This window comes from Crocodylus porosus, unplaced genomic scaffold (genome assembly GCF_001723895.1).
Source record: "Crocodylus porosus isolate Cpor-Errol unplaced genomic scaffold, CroPor_comp1, whole genome shotgun sequence".
Classification (NCBI taxonomy): Eukaryota; Metazoa; Chordata; order Crocodylia; family Crocodylidae; genus Crocodylus; species Crocodylus porosus.
The window spans coordinates 9,164,529-9,181,083 of NW_017728949.1; the positions used below are offsets into that span (position 1 = coordinate 9,164,529).

The 16,555-nt window shown below is 42.3% G+C and overlaps 1 protein-coding gene across 1 annotated transcript in view; it reads left to right on the top strand.

Annotated features, from left to right (window-relative positions):
* Window positions 1-16,555, top strand: part of CPS1 (carbamoyl-phosphate synthase 1) — a 146,687-nt gene that overhangs the window by 103,527 nt on the left and 26,605 nt on the right. The window contains exons 26-28 of the mRNA XM_019554534.1: window positions 8,670-8,864; window positions 10,260-10,327; window positions 12,744-12,819. Coding sequence (XP_019410079.1) covers window positions 8,670-8,864; window positions 10,260-10,327; window positions 12,744-12,819 — 339 coding nt within the window. The remainder of the gene's footprint in view (window positions 1-8,669; window positions 8,865-10,259; window positions 10,328-12,743; window positions 12,820-16,555) is intronic.

A 16,555-nucleotide genomic window follows, 5' to 3' on the forward strand; every position in this document is an offset into this window, starting at 1 on the left:
GCGGAAAAGGACTTGGGGGTTATAGTGGCCAGCTTATTGAATATAAGACAACCCTTGTTGTCCTTGTTGCCAAGAAGGCTAAGGGCATACTGGGCTGCATTGGTAGATGTGTTGCCAGTAGATCAAGGGAAGTGATTATTCCCCTCTATTTGGTAGGGCTGAGTGAAATTTTGTTGGCTGTTTCATTTTGCCGCTGTTTCAACTCATTTTAAGCTTGAAACAGCACAATTGAAATGAAACAAAGGGTTTTGAAACAGCCTCGAAATGAAATGAGGGCAGTCAAAACACTTCAAAACTTTTGAAACATTTCAAGTTTCAGAGCTGAAGCTGGGCTTGCTTGCAGGGAAACAGAAAGAAAGGGGGGGGGGAAAGGGGGAAGGACTGCTCTCATATTGACTTTGTAGCTGGCCAGTGACTGTGGTCCTTCCCTGAGGTCCCTTGCAATCCCAGTGCTTTGGGGGAGGGATGGAAAAACAGGATAAAAACAGCATTATTTGAACTGAGCTTCTTTCTGCCCTGGGGTTAGTTTCTGAGCTGTGTCTTCCAGCAGCTCAGCATCAGACAGCAAAGGCTATCATTCATTTCCTACTTGCTAGCCTAGCAAGTGGGATTCATCAACCTTATGCTTTCTATACCCTTTTATTTTATTATTATATTCATTGATTCTTTTCAATTTATTCCTCCCCCAAAATCCTCTTTTTATTTTTGTTAGTCTATTTTGACTCTTTTCAAATCTGTGCTTTCTCTCACAATGAGCATTCCATTCACTGTGCAGGGAAGCACAGTATATATGGGATATTATAATATAGAATTTATATAGGAACGCAGCCATTTATATATTTTTATTTTATTTATTACATAAATACATTACATATATATAGGTATATATACAATTATATACAATTAAATCTGATAACATTACAGGAGAACACAGATTTTCCAGCACACCAAGGCAAAGACGCTATGAAAAACCATGAAGCGTGCTTGAAAGACAGTTGGCAAACCTTCAGGGATGGGCAGAAGAGGGAGTAGAGGGAAAGAGCTGTAATCCCCCCCACCAACTGAGATGCAGCCTCTTTGCTATAACAAGCAGGCATTAGGCTTCCACTAGTTCTGAAGGCAGCAAGGAGATGGGAGCAGTGCCAGTGCCTGTGCCTGAGCCTGCATCCCCTCCAAGAACACCAGCCATAACACCCCCCCCACTACCACCATGACAACAAGCAGCAGCACCAGCATGACAGTCTCTTCCACTCCACTTTCATTTCCCATGCTGAGCCTTCCAGTGCCAGAGGATGAGCTGGAGCTGGTGCTGAGTGCCTTAGCAAGGGAAATTTTGGGGAGAAGGAGGAATCTTCTGAGTTTGTGCTCTACACTCCTCAAGTTTCCCCTAGAACCAGGTTTCCTTCCCCAGAAGGCACTGCGGAGGACGTTGAGGTAGAGATAATGGATGCATGTGGCTCAGCTGAGTTTGTTCCTTCTGTTGCTGTGCCTCTGCCTGTTGAGGAGGGGGAAAGTGCAGCAGCATCCACACATGCACCCACATCCCAGAAGCAAGCAGGTAGTAGTATGGTCTGGGATCATTCTGAGCTGGCAGATGGTCCTACATATGCTATCTGCCTGCACTGTTGAGCTAAAATCAGCTGGGGCAAGGGAACAAAACAGATGCACACCATGGGAATGCTGATGCATCTCCGCAGGCACCACCCCCTTACCCTTGCTCCTCCTCAGCCTGGTACCAGTGGGAGCATGCCCAAAGGGAAGTCCCCCTCTTGCTTCAAAGCCCCTATCCCCCCCAAAGCAGAGGCAGGCCACCCTGGAACAGTGGGGGAAAGGTGGACAGAAAGGGGGGTGTGTTGCAAAGGCAGGCGAGATCACCCAGAGCATTGGGGAGATGCTTGCTGTTAATGGCCAGCCCTTCTCCTTAGTTGAGTGGCCAGGGTTCAGGCACTCATGGCACTTGTGGCCCCAACATACCAAGTGCCCATATGTACCACCTTCAGCAGGACGGCGGTGCCCTCCCTGTATGAGGCATGCAGGGAGTACTTGAGGGAGGAGCTGTGCAGGGCAGGTCTGCAAGTGGCCTTATACTTTACCTCAGACATCTGGATTAGCTGGGGTGGAGATCATGCATACCTTTCCCTCACAGGGCACTGGTGTGGCCAGTCAGGCCATCAGTGGGTTCTCCTTCAAGCCAAGGTACTGGATGGGTCCCACATGGCAACCGAGATCATGGGGGCCATGAGCTGCTTGGTGCAGGGGTGGCTCACTGGACAGGGTGAGCTCACCTGCAGGTTCATGGTTGCTGACAATGGGACCAATATGATGAAGGCAGTCCGTGATGCCAACTTTGTTGGCATCCACTGTGTGGCGCGCAAGTTCCACCTCATTTTCAGGGATGCCTTGGAGGGGGACAGGGCTGCCGATGATGGTGCCAGCACCACTAGCAAGCTCATTTCAAAATGCAGGAAGGTGGCAGGTTGCTTCCACTGGAGCATCAAGGCGGGCAAGATGCTGGGGGACAAACGGGCAGAGCTGAGCATCCCACAGCACAAAATCATGCAGGATGTGGAGACTTGGAGGAACTCCACATACCTGGTGCTTGAGAGGCTGATGGAGCAACAAAAGGACATTCATGAGATGGCCTTTTTTGGGGAGATTGGGATCAGTGGCTCCCTTAACAGAGCTGAGTGGGATACCATCGCCCAGATCTTGGTGGTCCTCAAGCCCTTCCTTGAGGCCACCAAGACCCTCAGCGCTGGTGATGCCCTCCTTAGCTTAGCTAGGTGATCCCCATAGTGAGGGAACTTCAGAACCAAATAGAGAAGTTCTAGGGGATCAATGTTCCTGGCTGGGGGAAGCTGCTGTCACCAGATGTGCAGGCACTGGTGAGGCAGCTGAAGGAGGGCATCAGGAAATGGCTTGATCCCTTGTGGTCCAGCATGGTCTACATGCTGGCCTCCATGTGTGACCTGAGAGTGAAGGGGAGCTTATGCAGCAGCCAAAGCCTGAATCAGTGAACGGAGGTACTGGTGAAGAGAGTCAGTGAGGCAGAAGAGCCACTGTCCCATGCTAGCATGCCATCCACCAGCCAGTCTCCTCCTCTACCACAGGCACTGCCAATATGGGCCATCGGCATGGATTCCATGGTAGGGTACAGAGGCACCAGACCCCACCATCAGGCAGGTAGTTCTCAGGCCTTAGTGGTTGCCTATCTCACCGAGGACATGGAGTTGCTGCTGTGCGACACCTTGGCCTACTGGGCAAGCTGCATCCAGATGTGGCTGTATCTGGCCACAGTTGCCTGGGAACACCTGTCCTGCCCACCAGCCAGTGTTCCAAGAGAGAGGGTATTCAGTATTGCTGGTGATGTAGTGATATCCCACCATACCTCCTTGGATCCTGGTTTGGTGGAGCAGCTGGTGTTCCTCAAGGTGAACCTCCCACTGCTGGGGTTCCCCAAGCTTCAGGTGCAGATGGAGTGAATGCCACCCTCCTCACTTTGTCCACACCTATTTCCTTTTTTCATTTTTTAAAAACCATTTCATGCCCCACTCTCAGAGCTGGAGGCAGCACTCACTTCACCAGCCAGCAGGGGAAGAACTGTCCCTGCTGAGCTCCCCTGCCAGGACGAACATGGAGGTATGGGCTGGGGCTATCAGGAAGGAGGAGGCTCCAGGTCCTGCGCATGACCATGAAAACTGCACTCTGACAGGGTTGGGAGGCCTGATGGGACTGCCAGTGGCACAGCAGCCCCAGAAAATGCCAGGACTGAGGATCTTCCTGGGGGAAGACGGGTAGGAGGTGCCATAACCTCCAGCCACCACACATACGCACACAGTCCTGGCTGGGGAAAGGCCAGACCCATCACATCTTTGACAGGCCTGAGGCTTGCTGGTTGTAGTGGAGTTGTGAAGCTCCAGGTGAGCTCAACTTAGCTGCCTGGGATGCCAGCTTTCAGGTTGAAAAAACCTTTTTCAGGCTGAGGAAGCACTTGCAGTTGGTCTGTGTGTGTGCTGTTCCTGGATGGAAGGAATAGTTAAGAAGCCAGAGGCTGGCACACAACGTAGGCAAGAAAGCCAATTGGAGGCATCAGGGGGTGAGGGTCAGGTTGGAGTAGTGGGGAAGAGGGATGTAGCAGCACAGGTAAAAGTGGAGAGGTACCTGGAGAGTCAGATGTCTGGCACATACATGTGACATGAGTTTTGCTTGTCAGCGGCTTGAGGTACAGTTCCCCAGAAACCCCTTCACCTATCTCATTGACACTTGACAGGCTTTGTGGCCTCAGCAGGGGCTATCATCCCTGCTGTTTTCATTCAAATCAGGCAAGAAATGACAACGTTATAGGCAGTTTCATGATTCCCCATTATAGCCTATGGGCAAAACGTCAATATGGTGTTGAAACAGCAAAACAGTTTCGACAAAATGAAATGGAACAGTGCTTTGAAGTGAAATAAACTTGAAAAGAAACACTGCCCTGTTGAAATGGTGAAACAGAAGTCAAAGCAAAATGGTGCTGTTTTGCACAGCTTTATTATTTGGCACTGGTGAAGACGTGTCTGGAGTACTGGGTCCAGTTTTGGGCCCCTCACTAAAGAAATGGTGTGGAAAAATTAGACAGTCCAGTGCTGGGTAATGAAAATGGTTTAGGCAATGGGGCACACAATTTATAAGAGGAGGCTGAGAGAAATAGGCTTATTTAGTCTAGAAAAGAGAAGACTGAAAGGGGATTTAATAGCAGCTTTCAACTACCTGAAGGGTGGTTCCAAAGAGGATGGAGCTGGACTATTCTGAGTGGTAGGAGATGACAGAACAAGGATTGATGGTCTCAAGTTGGAGCAAGGGAAGTTTAGATTAGATTATTGGGAAAAAATTCTTACTAGGAGGACAGTAACGCACTAAAAGAGTTTGCTGAGAGAGGTTGTGGAATCTCTGTCCTTGGAGGTTTTTAAGACCTGAGTAGATAAAGCCTTGGCTTGGGATGATCTAGCTGGAGATGGTCCTGCTTTGAGTAGAGGGTTGGACTAGATGTGACCTTCTGAGGTTCCCTCCAACTAGCTTTCTATGTCTTAATCTTTTTTAAAAGCACTTGGTGCTTACTTACTGTTTGGTGGGTGATATATAGAGGTTTGCTAAGGAGCTGTTAAGTCCATTAGGATATAAGAGGGGTAATAGTCAAATGTAGGATTAGGTAAACTTATAAATGCTAACAGTAATGAAAACTGACCTTGCTCTTATTGTGTTGTTTCCACCAGTACTTTACAAAGGAGGTCTATTTTAAAGATGAGGAAAGTGAGCCACAGAGAGGTGAGAGACCTTGCTGAAGGTCACCCAGGAGGCAAGTGGCAGACCTGTGACTAGAACTCAGATCTCTCTTAACATATTGTTTAAAATAAAGCAGATAGTGTAATACATCATTTTCGAAAACCAGTAGGCTGAACACAAATTTCTTCCACAAGCAAATGCCCTTTGAAGTTACTGCCTAAGTATAATGAGTGGCTTCAGCCTGACAATTTGTGCCCTTAGTTCAGGAAAACACTTATGCATGTGATTTATTCCCCTGAGAGCCATCCTGAGGAAGGCTGGTTTTGTGAGGTAAGAATGTGCCTAAATGTTTGTTGGATTAGGGTCTTACACTGAGTGCTGTTTTATTTCTGTGAGTAGGCCATTTTCTTTGAGGAGACCTCAAGATTTGGCCCAATATTTTGTTAAAACAAATTAAGGTCATGATTCACAAAAGTGAATATTATAGAACTAAGTCATATGTTGGAGTAAAGTGATTTACAGTGAATGTATGAGTTTCTACTAGAAAGTTGGATGGCAGCCTATGAGGAAAACACTTTAAAAAAAAATCCTGCTCACAGATTTATTCGGTTGTTTCCAGTGAAACTGTTACCTTTTCTTTCACTACCTATCTGCTTAGGGATCTCTTTGTATACTTTTTCCAGTTTTTAGGATCACTTTGAAACAATTAATAAAACTAAAGGAGGCTCCTAGGTACAATTGTAATGGTCTACTTTGTTTTCAAACTCAGGAAAAGAGAAAACCCAACTCTCTTACTAATGGCATAAAAAGCAAGGTGGTAATAAAAAGAGAAATTTTATAATAAAAGGGATAATAATTCTCTTTTTCTTTTACAAAATCATGCCTCATGTATATCTTTTAAATGTATGCCAGCAAAGTTGTTATTCAGTTTACTTTATAATTAAAATATCATGGTTGCTAAATTGGTATGTAATGGAGTCCATATTCCTCCTCAATTTGTTCAGTAGTATGGCGTTTCTCCTTAGCTGATCAGTGTTGTTCTTTTGATGAGTATCCTTAGTAGCACAACACTAAATGCTGGACGTAGCTCTTTCTGCTTTTGAGGTAGAGTGAATGTTTAGGACCTCTGCTCTCTCTCTGCCTAGTCAACATAGCTTTTTCTAGCTACTCAGGGTTGGAGTCCATGATATCACCTTATCTGACATATTCCAGGGTATTGTAATATTTTGGTTTTATGGATATGAGATTTGTGCTGCTCCACAAGTTCCAAAGGGAGACTTGCCAAGTGAAACTGTCAGAAAGAAAGAAGGAAAAAGAAACTGAAAATAGAACGTTAAGCGGAAGGGTAGATGTTAAAATACATTTTGGATTAGCAAACATTTTGGTTGAGTGCCTTCTCTAAGCATCATTAGGCTGGTAGATGAACAGCAAACACCTCTCCATCACAAGAAATGACTTGCTTGTTCATGTGGTGGCACTCTGTCCTCTGGGATGGTATTGATCCAGTGCCATGGCATGTTATTAAGGTGCTATAACTGGACTAGATGTAAAACCTAGGGCATAAGTATTCCTGGCTTCTAGAGAACTTGAAGAGTAGAGAGTGAGCAAATCCAATCTCTTAGCAAATACAAGAGATGAGGTAGTTGCATCCTTCTAATCTAACTACCCTGCCGTTTGCAAGACATGTCTCACTTCTTGTCCTAAGTTCTCACTTATTAGTTTGTTGTACGGCTTCTCCATTTCCTCCCAGATATAGCTACAGATCCAAAGGAAATAAAGTGATCTCAGTATTGTATGTATTAGTTTGGTCACTTTATGAACTGCTCTTTTAGCTTTTGGGATAAAAAGCACTATATAAAGATGAATTTACATTACAATAGAAAATTAAGTATGTTATTATGGAGCAGGATTTATAATATTTAAATTGTGCTAACATTTATTATTAGTTGGTTCCCATAGTCCCTTACATCTTCAGCATACATGATTGGAACCTACTGGTCTTTTAAATCACTCATTAAAATTGAATTCTTCCACCAGCGCAGTCAATGGCAAACCTTTTCAGTAAAACTGCACTTGTCAGTTAACCTAAGTTGAGGCACTTGCGCTGTAAGACAGCACCAAGGGCTAGATTATCCCATGCTTTTGTATTTGATTTTGTCTTTTTATTTGTTAGAGATGGTTAAATAATTGCAAAATGGTGTTTGCAAATGCTCACTTGATTCTAAACAGCTGTTGCATTCACTCATGGTTTTGGCCTGACTTGCCTTTTATGCTCAGCTTCTTTACTGAACAGTAGCTGTTTGAATGGCATGAAACTGGGCCAAATGGTTTTATTTAATTATTCTAAATTATTGCATTATTTAAATGCAATGTACACCCACATTCATTTTACATATGCTTTGAGGTGGCTTATTTTTACTATTGTGAATATTCACACCAAATTTTTTTGTTCCCATAAGCTTTAATGTCTGTTTCCGCATTCATATGTGAAAAAGGATATTCATATGCAAACAAGCCTGTTCATTATTTGTGATTCATTATTCTTTTGTTTAAAATGGTAAGGTCATCCAAGCAGGAAACAACAAAAAAAGACCCATGTACTTAGGTTAGCAATACCCCCTGACTTTTCTCATACAATGAAAAGAGGTAGAGAATTTGAGAGCCCTGTAGTCTGAAATTCGCTTGCATAAGCTGTGAGTTGAATATGTATGAATGCATTAGCAGAAATCTGGATCCTAAATAAATAAAAAAAAAAGACTAAATGTATTGAAAACAAAAAACCCAAACCCAATAAGCCCCTTATCTGTTGAGGTTTATGTAGTCCAATGAGCTGTCTATTCTGCAGTCTGTACGTTTGTTTGCATTGCAAAGCATTGGACAGGCTGTTAGCCTTACTTAAAGACAGGTTCTTATTACTTATGGTAAATGTAGCTTCATAAAGGAGAAAGGGATTTAAGACATCCCTTTCCCAACTGAAGCCTGTCCTTCCCAGGGAATGCAGCATAAGAGGGGGAGCTGGCTTGCAAGGCAACTGCTTTACATGCTTCCCATCCCTAAGGATTACAGGAGTGACTGGAATACGGTGGGGGTGGGTTGGAGTCTTTGATCTGACCCAGATAGTCTGGGTATTAAAGCTCCATGTTTGGATGAACTAAGATTTAATCTTATGTTGTCAACATATTGGGTAACACAAAGGAGGAATGCACTTTTTCCCTAGGAAAGATGTAGTCTCTGATTTGCAGTCTGCTTCTTGAGATGCTCCTGGATCAATACAACTCTGTTCTGGCACTGGTTGGATAGGTTGCAAAACAGTGCATTGGATAATAAATAATAGTCATTGCTAACAAAGGGAGATATCATTTTGCATGACCATGGACCCCTCTCTCTTGCTCTCTTCTTGTCTGCAGGGATGCAGTGATTGCATTATTTCTGTAGGTGGGCAGATTCCAAATAACCTGGCAATACCACTGTACAAGAATGGGGTGAAGATCCTGGGCACCAACCCTTTGCAGATTGACCGGGCAGAAGACCGATCTGTATTCTCAGCTGTTTTGGATGACCTAAATGTAGCTCAGGCACCCTGGAAGGCTGTTAGCACTTTGGTATGTCTTATGTGAGAGGTGACAGGGATTTGGATATTTTATTTGCTCTTCAAGTGGCATACTTTACAAGTTAATTCCAAGCTGTAAAACAGTGGTTTTCAACCTGTGGTCCACGGACCCCTGGGTCCACAGGGTCCTGGGTGTTCAAAGACTGTCTAAGGGCTCCATGAAAGATGACTATGATCAATCAAAATATGTGAGTACTCACACTTACAATTCAGTGGGGTCTTGACCTCCATTCAAAATTTCCAAAGGAGTATGCATCTTCATTTGAAAATCTTTACAGGTGCACAAATGAAAAAAAAAATTGAAAACCTCTGCTCTAGAACAGTGATTCTCAACCTTTTTTATACCAGGACCCACTTGTAAACATTAATAGCCAGTCCTGACCCAGTGCCCCAACCCCCCCAGCGTGTGGGGTAGGGGGCAGGTGTGTGCGGGGTAGGCAGGGGGAGGTCAAAAAGCCCCTTGCAGGCTGGAACTCTGCTAGCCTGCAAAGGAAAAGCCACGGTTTTCCAAATTTGTCTTCTTTAAAGAAGAATCCATTTGTTTGCAACCCTTTCATATATTTTTGCAGCCCACTTTTGGGTTGCGGCCCGGAAGTTGAGAAACTCTGCTCTAGAACATGCATTATACCTCACTTAGGAAACAGTTTACTATCAACATTCATGAACTTCTTAATCACAGTAAGCATCAGTGACAACATTTACAAGGTCTGAACTTTCTCTTTGGTTAAGGTGTATTCCAGAGAAAATGGTAAAAGTGTTGGAGTTGGGAGGGGAAGATTACTTTTGTGCTACCCTGATCCTGGGACCAGTCTATAACATAAATTAGAACAAGCTCAAGGTGGTTCTTATTTACTCCCTGGCCTCAAAAACCAAACCAAACCAAAACACAATAAAACAGGGAGATTGTCCCCTTGCTCCTCATAATGCTCTTTTGATTGAGGGGCTGAAAGGAATTGACATACCAAATGTTGACAGCTCTTATAACTTTTGAGTATATTATACTACTCGGGCACCACAAAACATGTAAAAAGGCCCAGAGAATCCAGCCCAGTAGTTTTATGCATTTTGCTTTTCACTGGCTGTTGTGAGCTCTAATCAGACTTTCTCACTATTATGCTATGTGGACAAGCCTATGTGTGAGGGTTTGTACCCTATGTGTGAGGGTTTGTGAGGGTTTGTACCCTATGTGTGAGGGTTTGTGAGGCAAACCAAGAGCTGAAGAAATTCAGAGGTTCAGTATTGTCTGTACACGCTTGTCTGATGATGAAAACATCCTATTTTTCATTATCTCTATTGGGGATAAGGGTAAATGTAGCTTGTTTTACCATTACAAGTATAATTTAAAACTTTCCTAAATTCATAATCTATTTCCCTCCTTACTCTTTAGAAAGAAGCTGTTGATTTTGCAGACTCTGTGGGCTACCCGTGCTTGCTGAGGCCTTCCTATGTGTTGAGGTAAAGCTTGTCTATCAGTGCATATCAGGCTGCATGCAGTATGTACAAAAGTAATGTGTATTTGGGGGTGGGGGGAAGCTCTTTGAAGGGGGAGGAGAAGAGCTGGTTCTCTAGAAGATGGACAGAAACACTGTGCTGGGTGAAGACAGGATACAGCTTTCATTAAAAGAAGCCAAGAAATCCACTAAGTCTCTTGGGTACTGATCAAAGGCAGGACAAGGTCCTAATAATATCTGTTCGCTTTTGTACTTTTCTTCATGCCCCAAGGCCCAGAGCATGAGCAGTCTATGATACCCCTTGGGGTTCTTGGAAATGTTTCGTGATGTCTGGCCATCGTTGGAAAGGAGAAATAGTTTTCCCTGCAGAAAAAGAGACAGAAACATACTAGGAACATGTATCCTGCCTGGAGCTGTTGTCAGTCAGAAATGATAGCACATCCCTATATGTTATCAGCTCCTCTGGATGCAGTTTCCTGTTTACAAATGCTCTTTTGTGCCTGGTTTTTGTCTCTCTATTTTGGCAGCTACTTTTTTTCAAATAGTTCCTTTACAAAGCCAAGCATTTCTAACAGCTAAACTTTGCAAGAAGTTGCATCAGCACACACCAGGGTTCTGAACAATCACTCTTCAGAGGTGAATGTAGCGCGGAGCTTCATAGCTGAGCAGATAGGAAAAGAGATGCAATTTGCTGGGTGCAATTTGCAAGTGCAAATAGAATCAGAGATGGGGTCCTTTTAATAAGAAGGAGAGACAAATATCAAAATGAGTAGCATCATGTTCATTTTAAATGGAGTAGAAACAATCTTTTTATTTAAAAAAAAAAAGATTTAATGTGTGCTGTACCCTTATCAAAAAATCCCAGAGAACTGAATACAGAATGATATAGAACTGCTGAACCATTGTATGAAGCCCTGTAGCAGGAACAGAACTCCCTATAGCTTGGGGGAGGATTATAAAATGCTATAGATGTGTGTCCCTAGGCTTTTAGAAAAAAAAAATCTATAGATCCTATCGATTTTATCCCATTCAGAAAGACTTTTTGCATTAGAGATGTTTCTAATGCAGTACTTCAGAGATGTTTTAAGTCCAGGGACAAGAAGAGTATATGGGGTGGAGGGTGGGGAGTGAGGGGGACAGTAGTAGAGTAGACATGCATCAAAATTTCAAAGCGAAAAAATGAATCTTGCAGTATTCTGGCTATCTTCCCTCACCTTCCAAAGCAGAGTAATTTTTGTGGTTATAATCCTGACTAATTTCATGCAGGACCCTTGTGACCCTTAAACAGTGCATGAAATAGAGTGGACCAGATCCTTAGTTGATGTAAATTGGCATAGCTGTTTTGAAGCCCATGGCTTTATACTGATTTATATAAACCCACTAAGAAAAGGAGAGTATAGGCAAATACTGTGAGCATTCAGGCAATCTCATCTACTTCTCTTAGGTAAAATTGACAGCTTTTAAAACATTCCATAAGGGAATACTTTTAAATCCCATCAGGGAATACTTTTAAATCCCCTTTCCTCCAAATTTCTATGAGAATTTAACACTAAAATAGAAGGGCCAGTGAGTCTTACTGAGTGTAAGTAGACGTATAGTAGGAAAAAAAACAGGTGTAACAGTTTCTTCTTCTTTTTTTTTTTAAGGAAGGTTTGTATATGCAGTTGGTTATAAAAGGGGAGCAAACAGCTATCCACTTTCTCCCAGCCCCCTTTTCTTGAAATTTTGGATGATGAGATTTCAGAGCAAATTTTTTTCACATATGCTCCTCAGGCACTGGAAAGCATTCAGTGGCAGGGCCCAGCCACACAATTCCTAGTAAAACACTGCACATTTTCCTCACATTCAGGCTGTCACAGATATTGCCAAGCCTATGCATTTCTGTTTCCACCTGGCATTGTGACAAGCAGGCACTCCAAAGACTGGATAAAGTGTCCCTTTTGATAGTGAACTCCTAGCTAACATGCACACATACAGAAAGATGAAAAACTGGTGGTGAACTGAGGCGAGAGGCTTGATTCTGAGTGGGAAGAAGTCACTGAGTAAATCTCTTGTGGAAGATGAGACAAAGGGTTTGTAGCTTTAGATCAGAAAGGGGAGCTTGGGGAAGGGTTATGCTACACTTCAGCTTCTTTTTTTGATTCTTCACTCAAGCCCTGCTTTTCCTCCCAAGTTTTCTTGAGGTCATTCATCTTGTTGGGTAAGTACAATGGAGTCTGGCTTTACAGACCAGCTTCTCCTTTCTTCCAGTCAAGGAGGGGACAGGTGGTTGGAATCAGGGAGATGGCATTAATAGTCAGTAACAGTACAGTAGTTTGAGAACAAGCGCTGTGATGTATAGCATGCTTTGCTTTTTTAAAACACAGAGGAAGGTAGCCTGCTTTATGTTATATTATATTATATTATTTCCTTTCTCACAGTGGGTCTGCAATGAATGTGGTATTCACAGAAGGAGAGATGAAGAAGTTCTTAGCAGAAGCTACCAGAGTCTCCCAGGTATTGGCCTTTTCTTTGCCTGTGTCTTTACTGCTCTTTACATTCACTGTACTCATTTATCCCCTCCTCTCTTCCCATGCAGTTTCTTCTCAGTTGTTCGTTTTCTCCTTTTGGAATAAGGCCTTTTAAGCACAGCTGACAGCACTTACCCCTTGTTCTTATGGGCAGATTGTGGTCACCCTTGCACTGAATATGGTGTGCTTACTGTGCTAGAAGCCTTGCTCATGTCAGTGGGACCTCTCTTGGAGTATCATGATACTGCCTATAGGTAGGGATTTGGCTTTTTGCCTTTGAGGGAGATTGTACACTGATGTTAATTGCTGCAAACTGTCCCCTGTGATTGATGCCTAAGTAGCCATTACATAGGGACTGCTATTTCTGGTCAATATGTTTGCTGTAAGTTAATGTATTAAAGTTAGTACCTCTCAGGTTATCCTATATAAGCTAACTGCTAGCAAGTTAAGCTCCCTTGCTTTTTTTCAGTTGAAATGGTGACAAAAAAGGCTAATGAAATGTTGGGCATAATTAAGAAGGAAATTGAAAACAAAATCGAAATCATCATCATGCCATTATACAAATCCACGGTGGAACCACATTTTGAATTCTGTGTGCAGTTCTGGTCATCTCATCTGAATAAGGATGTAGTAGAGTTAGAAAAAGTACAGAGAAGGGCACCCAAAATGATCAGGGGTACAGAGCAGTTGAATTACTAGGAGAGATTAAAAATGCTAGGATTCATTGGTTTGGAAGGAGAAGGCTGATGAGGGGATATGATAGGGGTCTATAAAATCATGAAGGGTGTAGACAAATGAATACGGAACTGTTATTTACCAAGTCTCGCAACCAGGGGCACTCACTGAAATTAGTAGGAAACAGGTTTAAAACTAACAAGAAAAGGTACTTTTTAAGCATTGTGTAATTAATTTGTGGAACCCATTACCACAGGAGGTTGTAGAAGCAGATTGTATATCCAGAACTCAACAAATTCATGAGCAATGGATCTATGAATAGCTATTAACCATAATATCTGACATCTCTCCTTCTTTCTTATGTTTCCTTTTTTCATTGGCAATGAAAAAAGCAATGTTGTTGTCCACTTCATATTTATGCATTTGGCTAATTGACCAGCAGAGTTTGTAATACAGAAGATAAAGGCATTTTTAACTTCTTAAGTGCTTTCAAAAGCTAGTTTGGGGTACTTTTTTTAGGTGGGCCAGAGTTTGAAATTTAGCGAATGAAACTTTGAGGGAACAAAAAAGAAGGATCAGCATAATTTCCAAAAAGAGTGGGTAGAGCAGAGGCCAGTAAACAAACTCCATTCATTCATTATGTGCAGTGTCGAACAATTATTTGTTCTGCTGAGTTACTTCTGTACTTTCCATCACTATTAAGGCACAATAGATATTGGGAAAGCTGAAAAAGGGGAAGACTAAACAAATGGACTTGAATGAAGAATGTCAAAGTTTCAAAGAAAGCTCTTTACTAGCTGGGAGTCTTCTGTATCAGCATTCTCTGAGATTGGTCTTATTTCTTTGTCTGGCTTGCTGAGCTGTTTCTTTTTCCATGTATAACTTCCATTCAGAATAGACACATGCAATACAATAAACACATGAGAACTAACTCCACTTAAAAAAAGGGCAGTCATTTTTTGTTAACGCAACTAAACTTTAAAGCTAATTGTGTTGTTATTTAGCAAAGGAATTCTGGCATACACCAAGGTCATTTAAGGTTTCAATGGTAAGAAAAGCTGGATATTTTAAAAGTGCACAGTATAATGATGGTGGTTAAGCCTTTGGCAAGGTGAGAGGACTCAATGATAAGATATTGCAGATAATAGTACCCTTAATGAGTAAGTCAATACAATAATAAGAATAGTTAGTACATTTTCATCTGTCAACTTCAAAGTGATTTACAAAGAAGAGCAAGGATCATTATTATCTGCATTTTGAAAAATGATATACTAGATTCACATAAGAGGTCAGGGCCACCATCTGCATTTAGAGCCATATTTTCAAAAGAACTCAATTTCCAATATAGTAGAAAATGTTACCTTTGCATATTTGGTCTGAAGCAACTTGCTGAGTATTCCTCAACAAGGGAGTCAATCTTGGATCTGGAAATATAATCCAGTTATCTGGAATTCTTGCCCTTAGCCCTATTCTCTGAACCATGCTCCTCCTTCAGACTGCTGTGAGTATGCCTGATACACTACTGGTAGCAAACAACTGAGGGGAAGGTCCTCAGCTGGTGTGAATAGTCATAGTTCCATTGATATCAGGAGAGTTAGGATGCATGACACCAGCAGATTTCTGGGGACAGCACAGTTGCTGGCCCCAGCCTCCCCTATCCCACCTGGGGTAACCTGGGTGTTCCCCAGGGATGCAAAGTAGCAGCACAAGGTATGCTGCTGCTTTTTGTACCTGGGGAAACAAACATCCACGCTTGTGTGGATGCAGCCATGTATATGTCTTTGTGGGATATGGTTATGGAACATTTTCCCCCTCTGGTCTTTCCAACAAAGCATTTCCAGAAGTAAGTGACTGCCCAGCATCATGACTTGTTCTGAGGATTTAGTTACACAAGAGGTGCATTTTTATTGTGGAAAGGCATTATATGGTACTAAGTATATCAATAACATTCTGTGGATGAATTTCCATCCTCCTTAGAAGAATGAGAGAAATAAGAATAATCAAAGACCTGTTCACTCGTAAAAGCTCCAATGAAAAATTGTATCAAGACCGAAATTTATGAAGCACTCTAGATGGTAGCATTGTCTTCTCTTGTGAATTCACTCTTCCTCTAATAAATGTAAGGGAATGTGTTTTGTAACTGTTGGACTCACTATAGCTATATTATCTACGTAAGTTAATACAGCTATAGTGAGTCCAATGGTTACAAGACACATTTCCTTACATTTATTATATATTTCCAAAGGGAGCCTCTTGAGCATGGAGAGGATCTCATTTATTTCATTTTATTGTCTAATAAATAATTGGCAGTTAATAGTGGGTGAGACAGGTAAGATGTTGAGATGTAGCGATGGCTCAAAACAAAGCGATGGATTAGATTTAAACTATCTGCTATAACTGGAGCTAGACAGAGGAATGGTCCAGGAGTGTTAGAGAGAAGAATTTAAACATAAAATCCAATACCATAGTTTATTCCCATGAACAAATTGGAAGTCATTCTGTGTAGCAGAAATGCAGTGAGCTCCTTGCACAGAGTAAATTCCTCATCCAATTTGAGATCTCTCTTGGGCTGGGTTCTGCAGATATCTCTTCTGTTCTGTTACTGCGCCTGCCCTAAGTATATGAAAATCTATGTAGGGAAAATCTGCTTAGTTTGTACTGTCACCTTTGTGCGATTTATTGTTTATCTGCAGTTCACATTAGGATAACACAAGTGATCTTCTGCAGCATTGGGCTCCATTGTGGTAGGGGCTGCTCAGGCACCAAGAATTGAATCTGTGGTTGATTTGTCCTAGGTGTATATCTAAGCCTATCAGTATTTACTGTATTTATCAGCAGACAAAAAGGGGGAGTGGAGAAAAGGAGAAATAGGGCACACTGAGAATAATATAAAGTTAAAGTTAATACATGGATCTGCTGTGTGTATACTTTCAGTCATAAGATAGATGTACTAGGACCTGTCTACCAAGCGATTATTAGTAGTCATTTTTCCCCATAGACATTATGATAAAATTCAGCAGGGCATAAAAGAGGACCTAGGTGCCTAA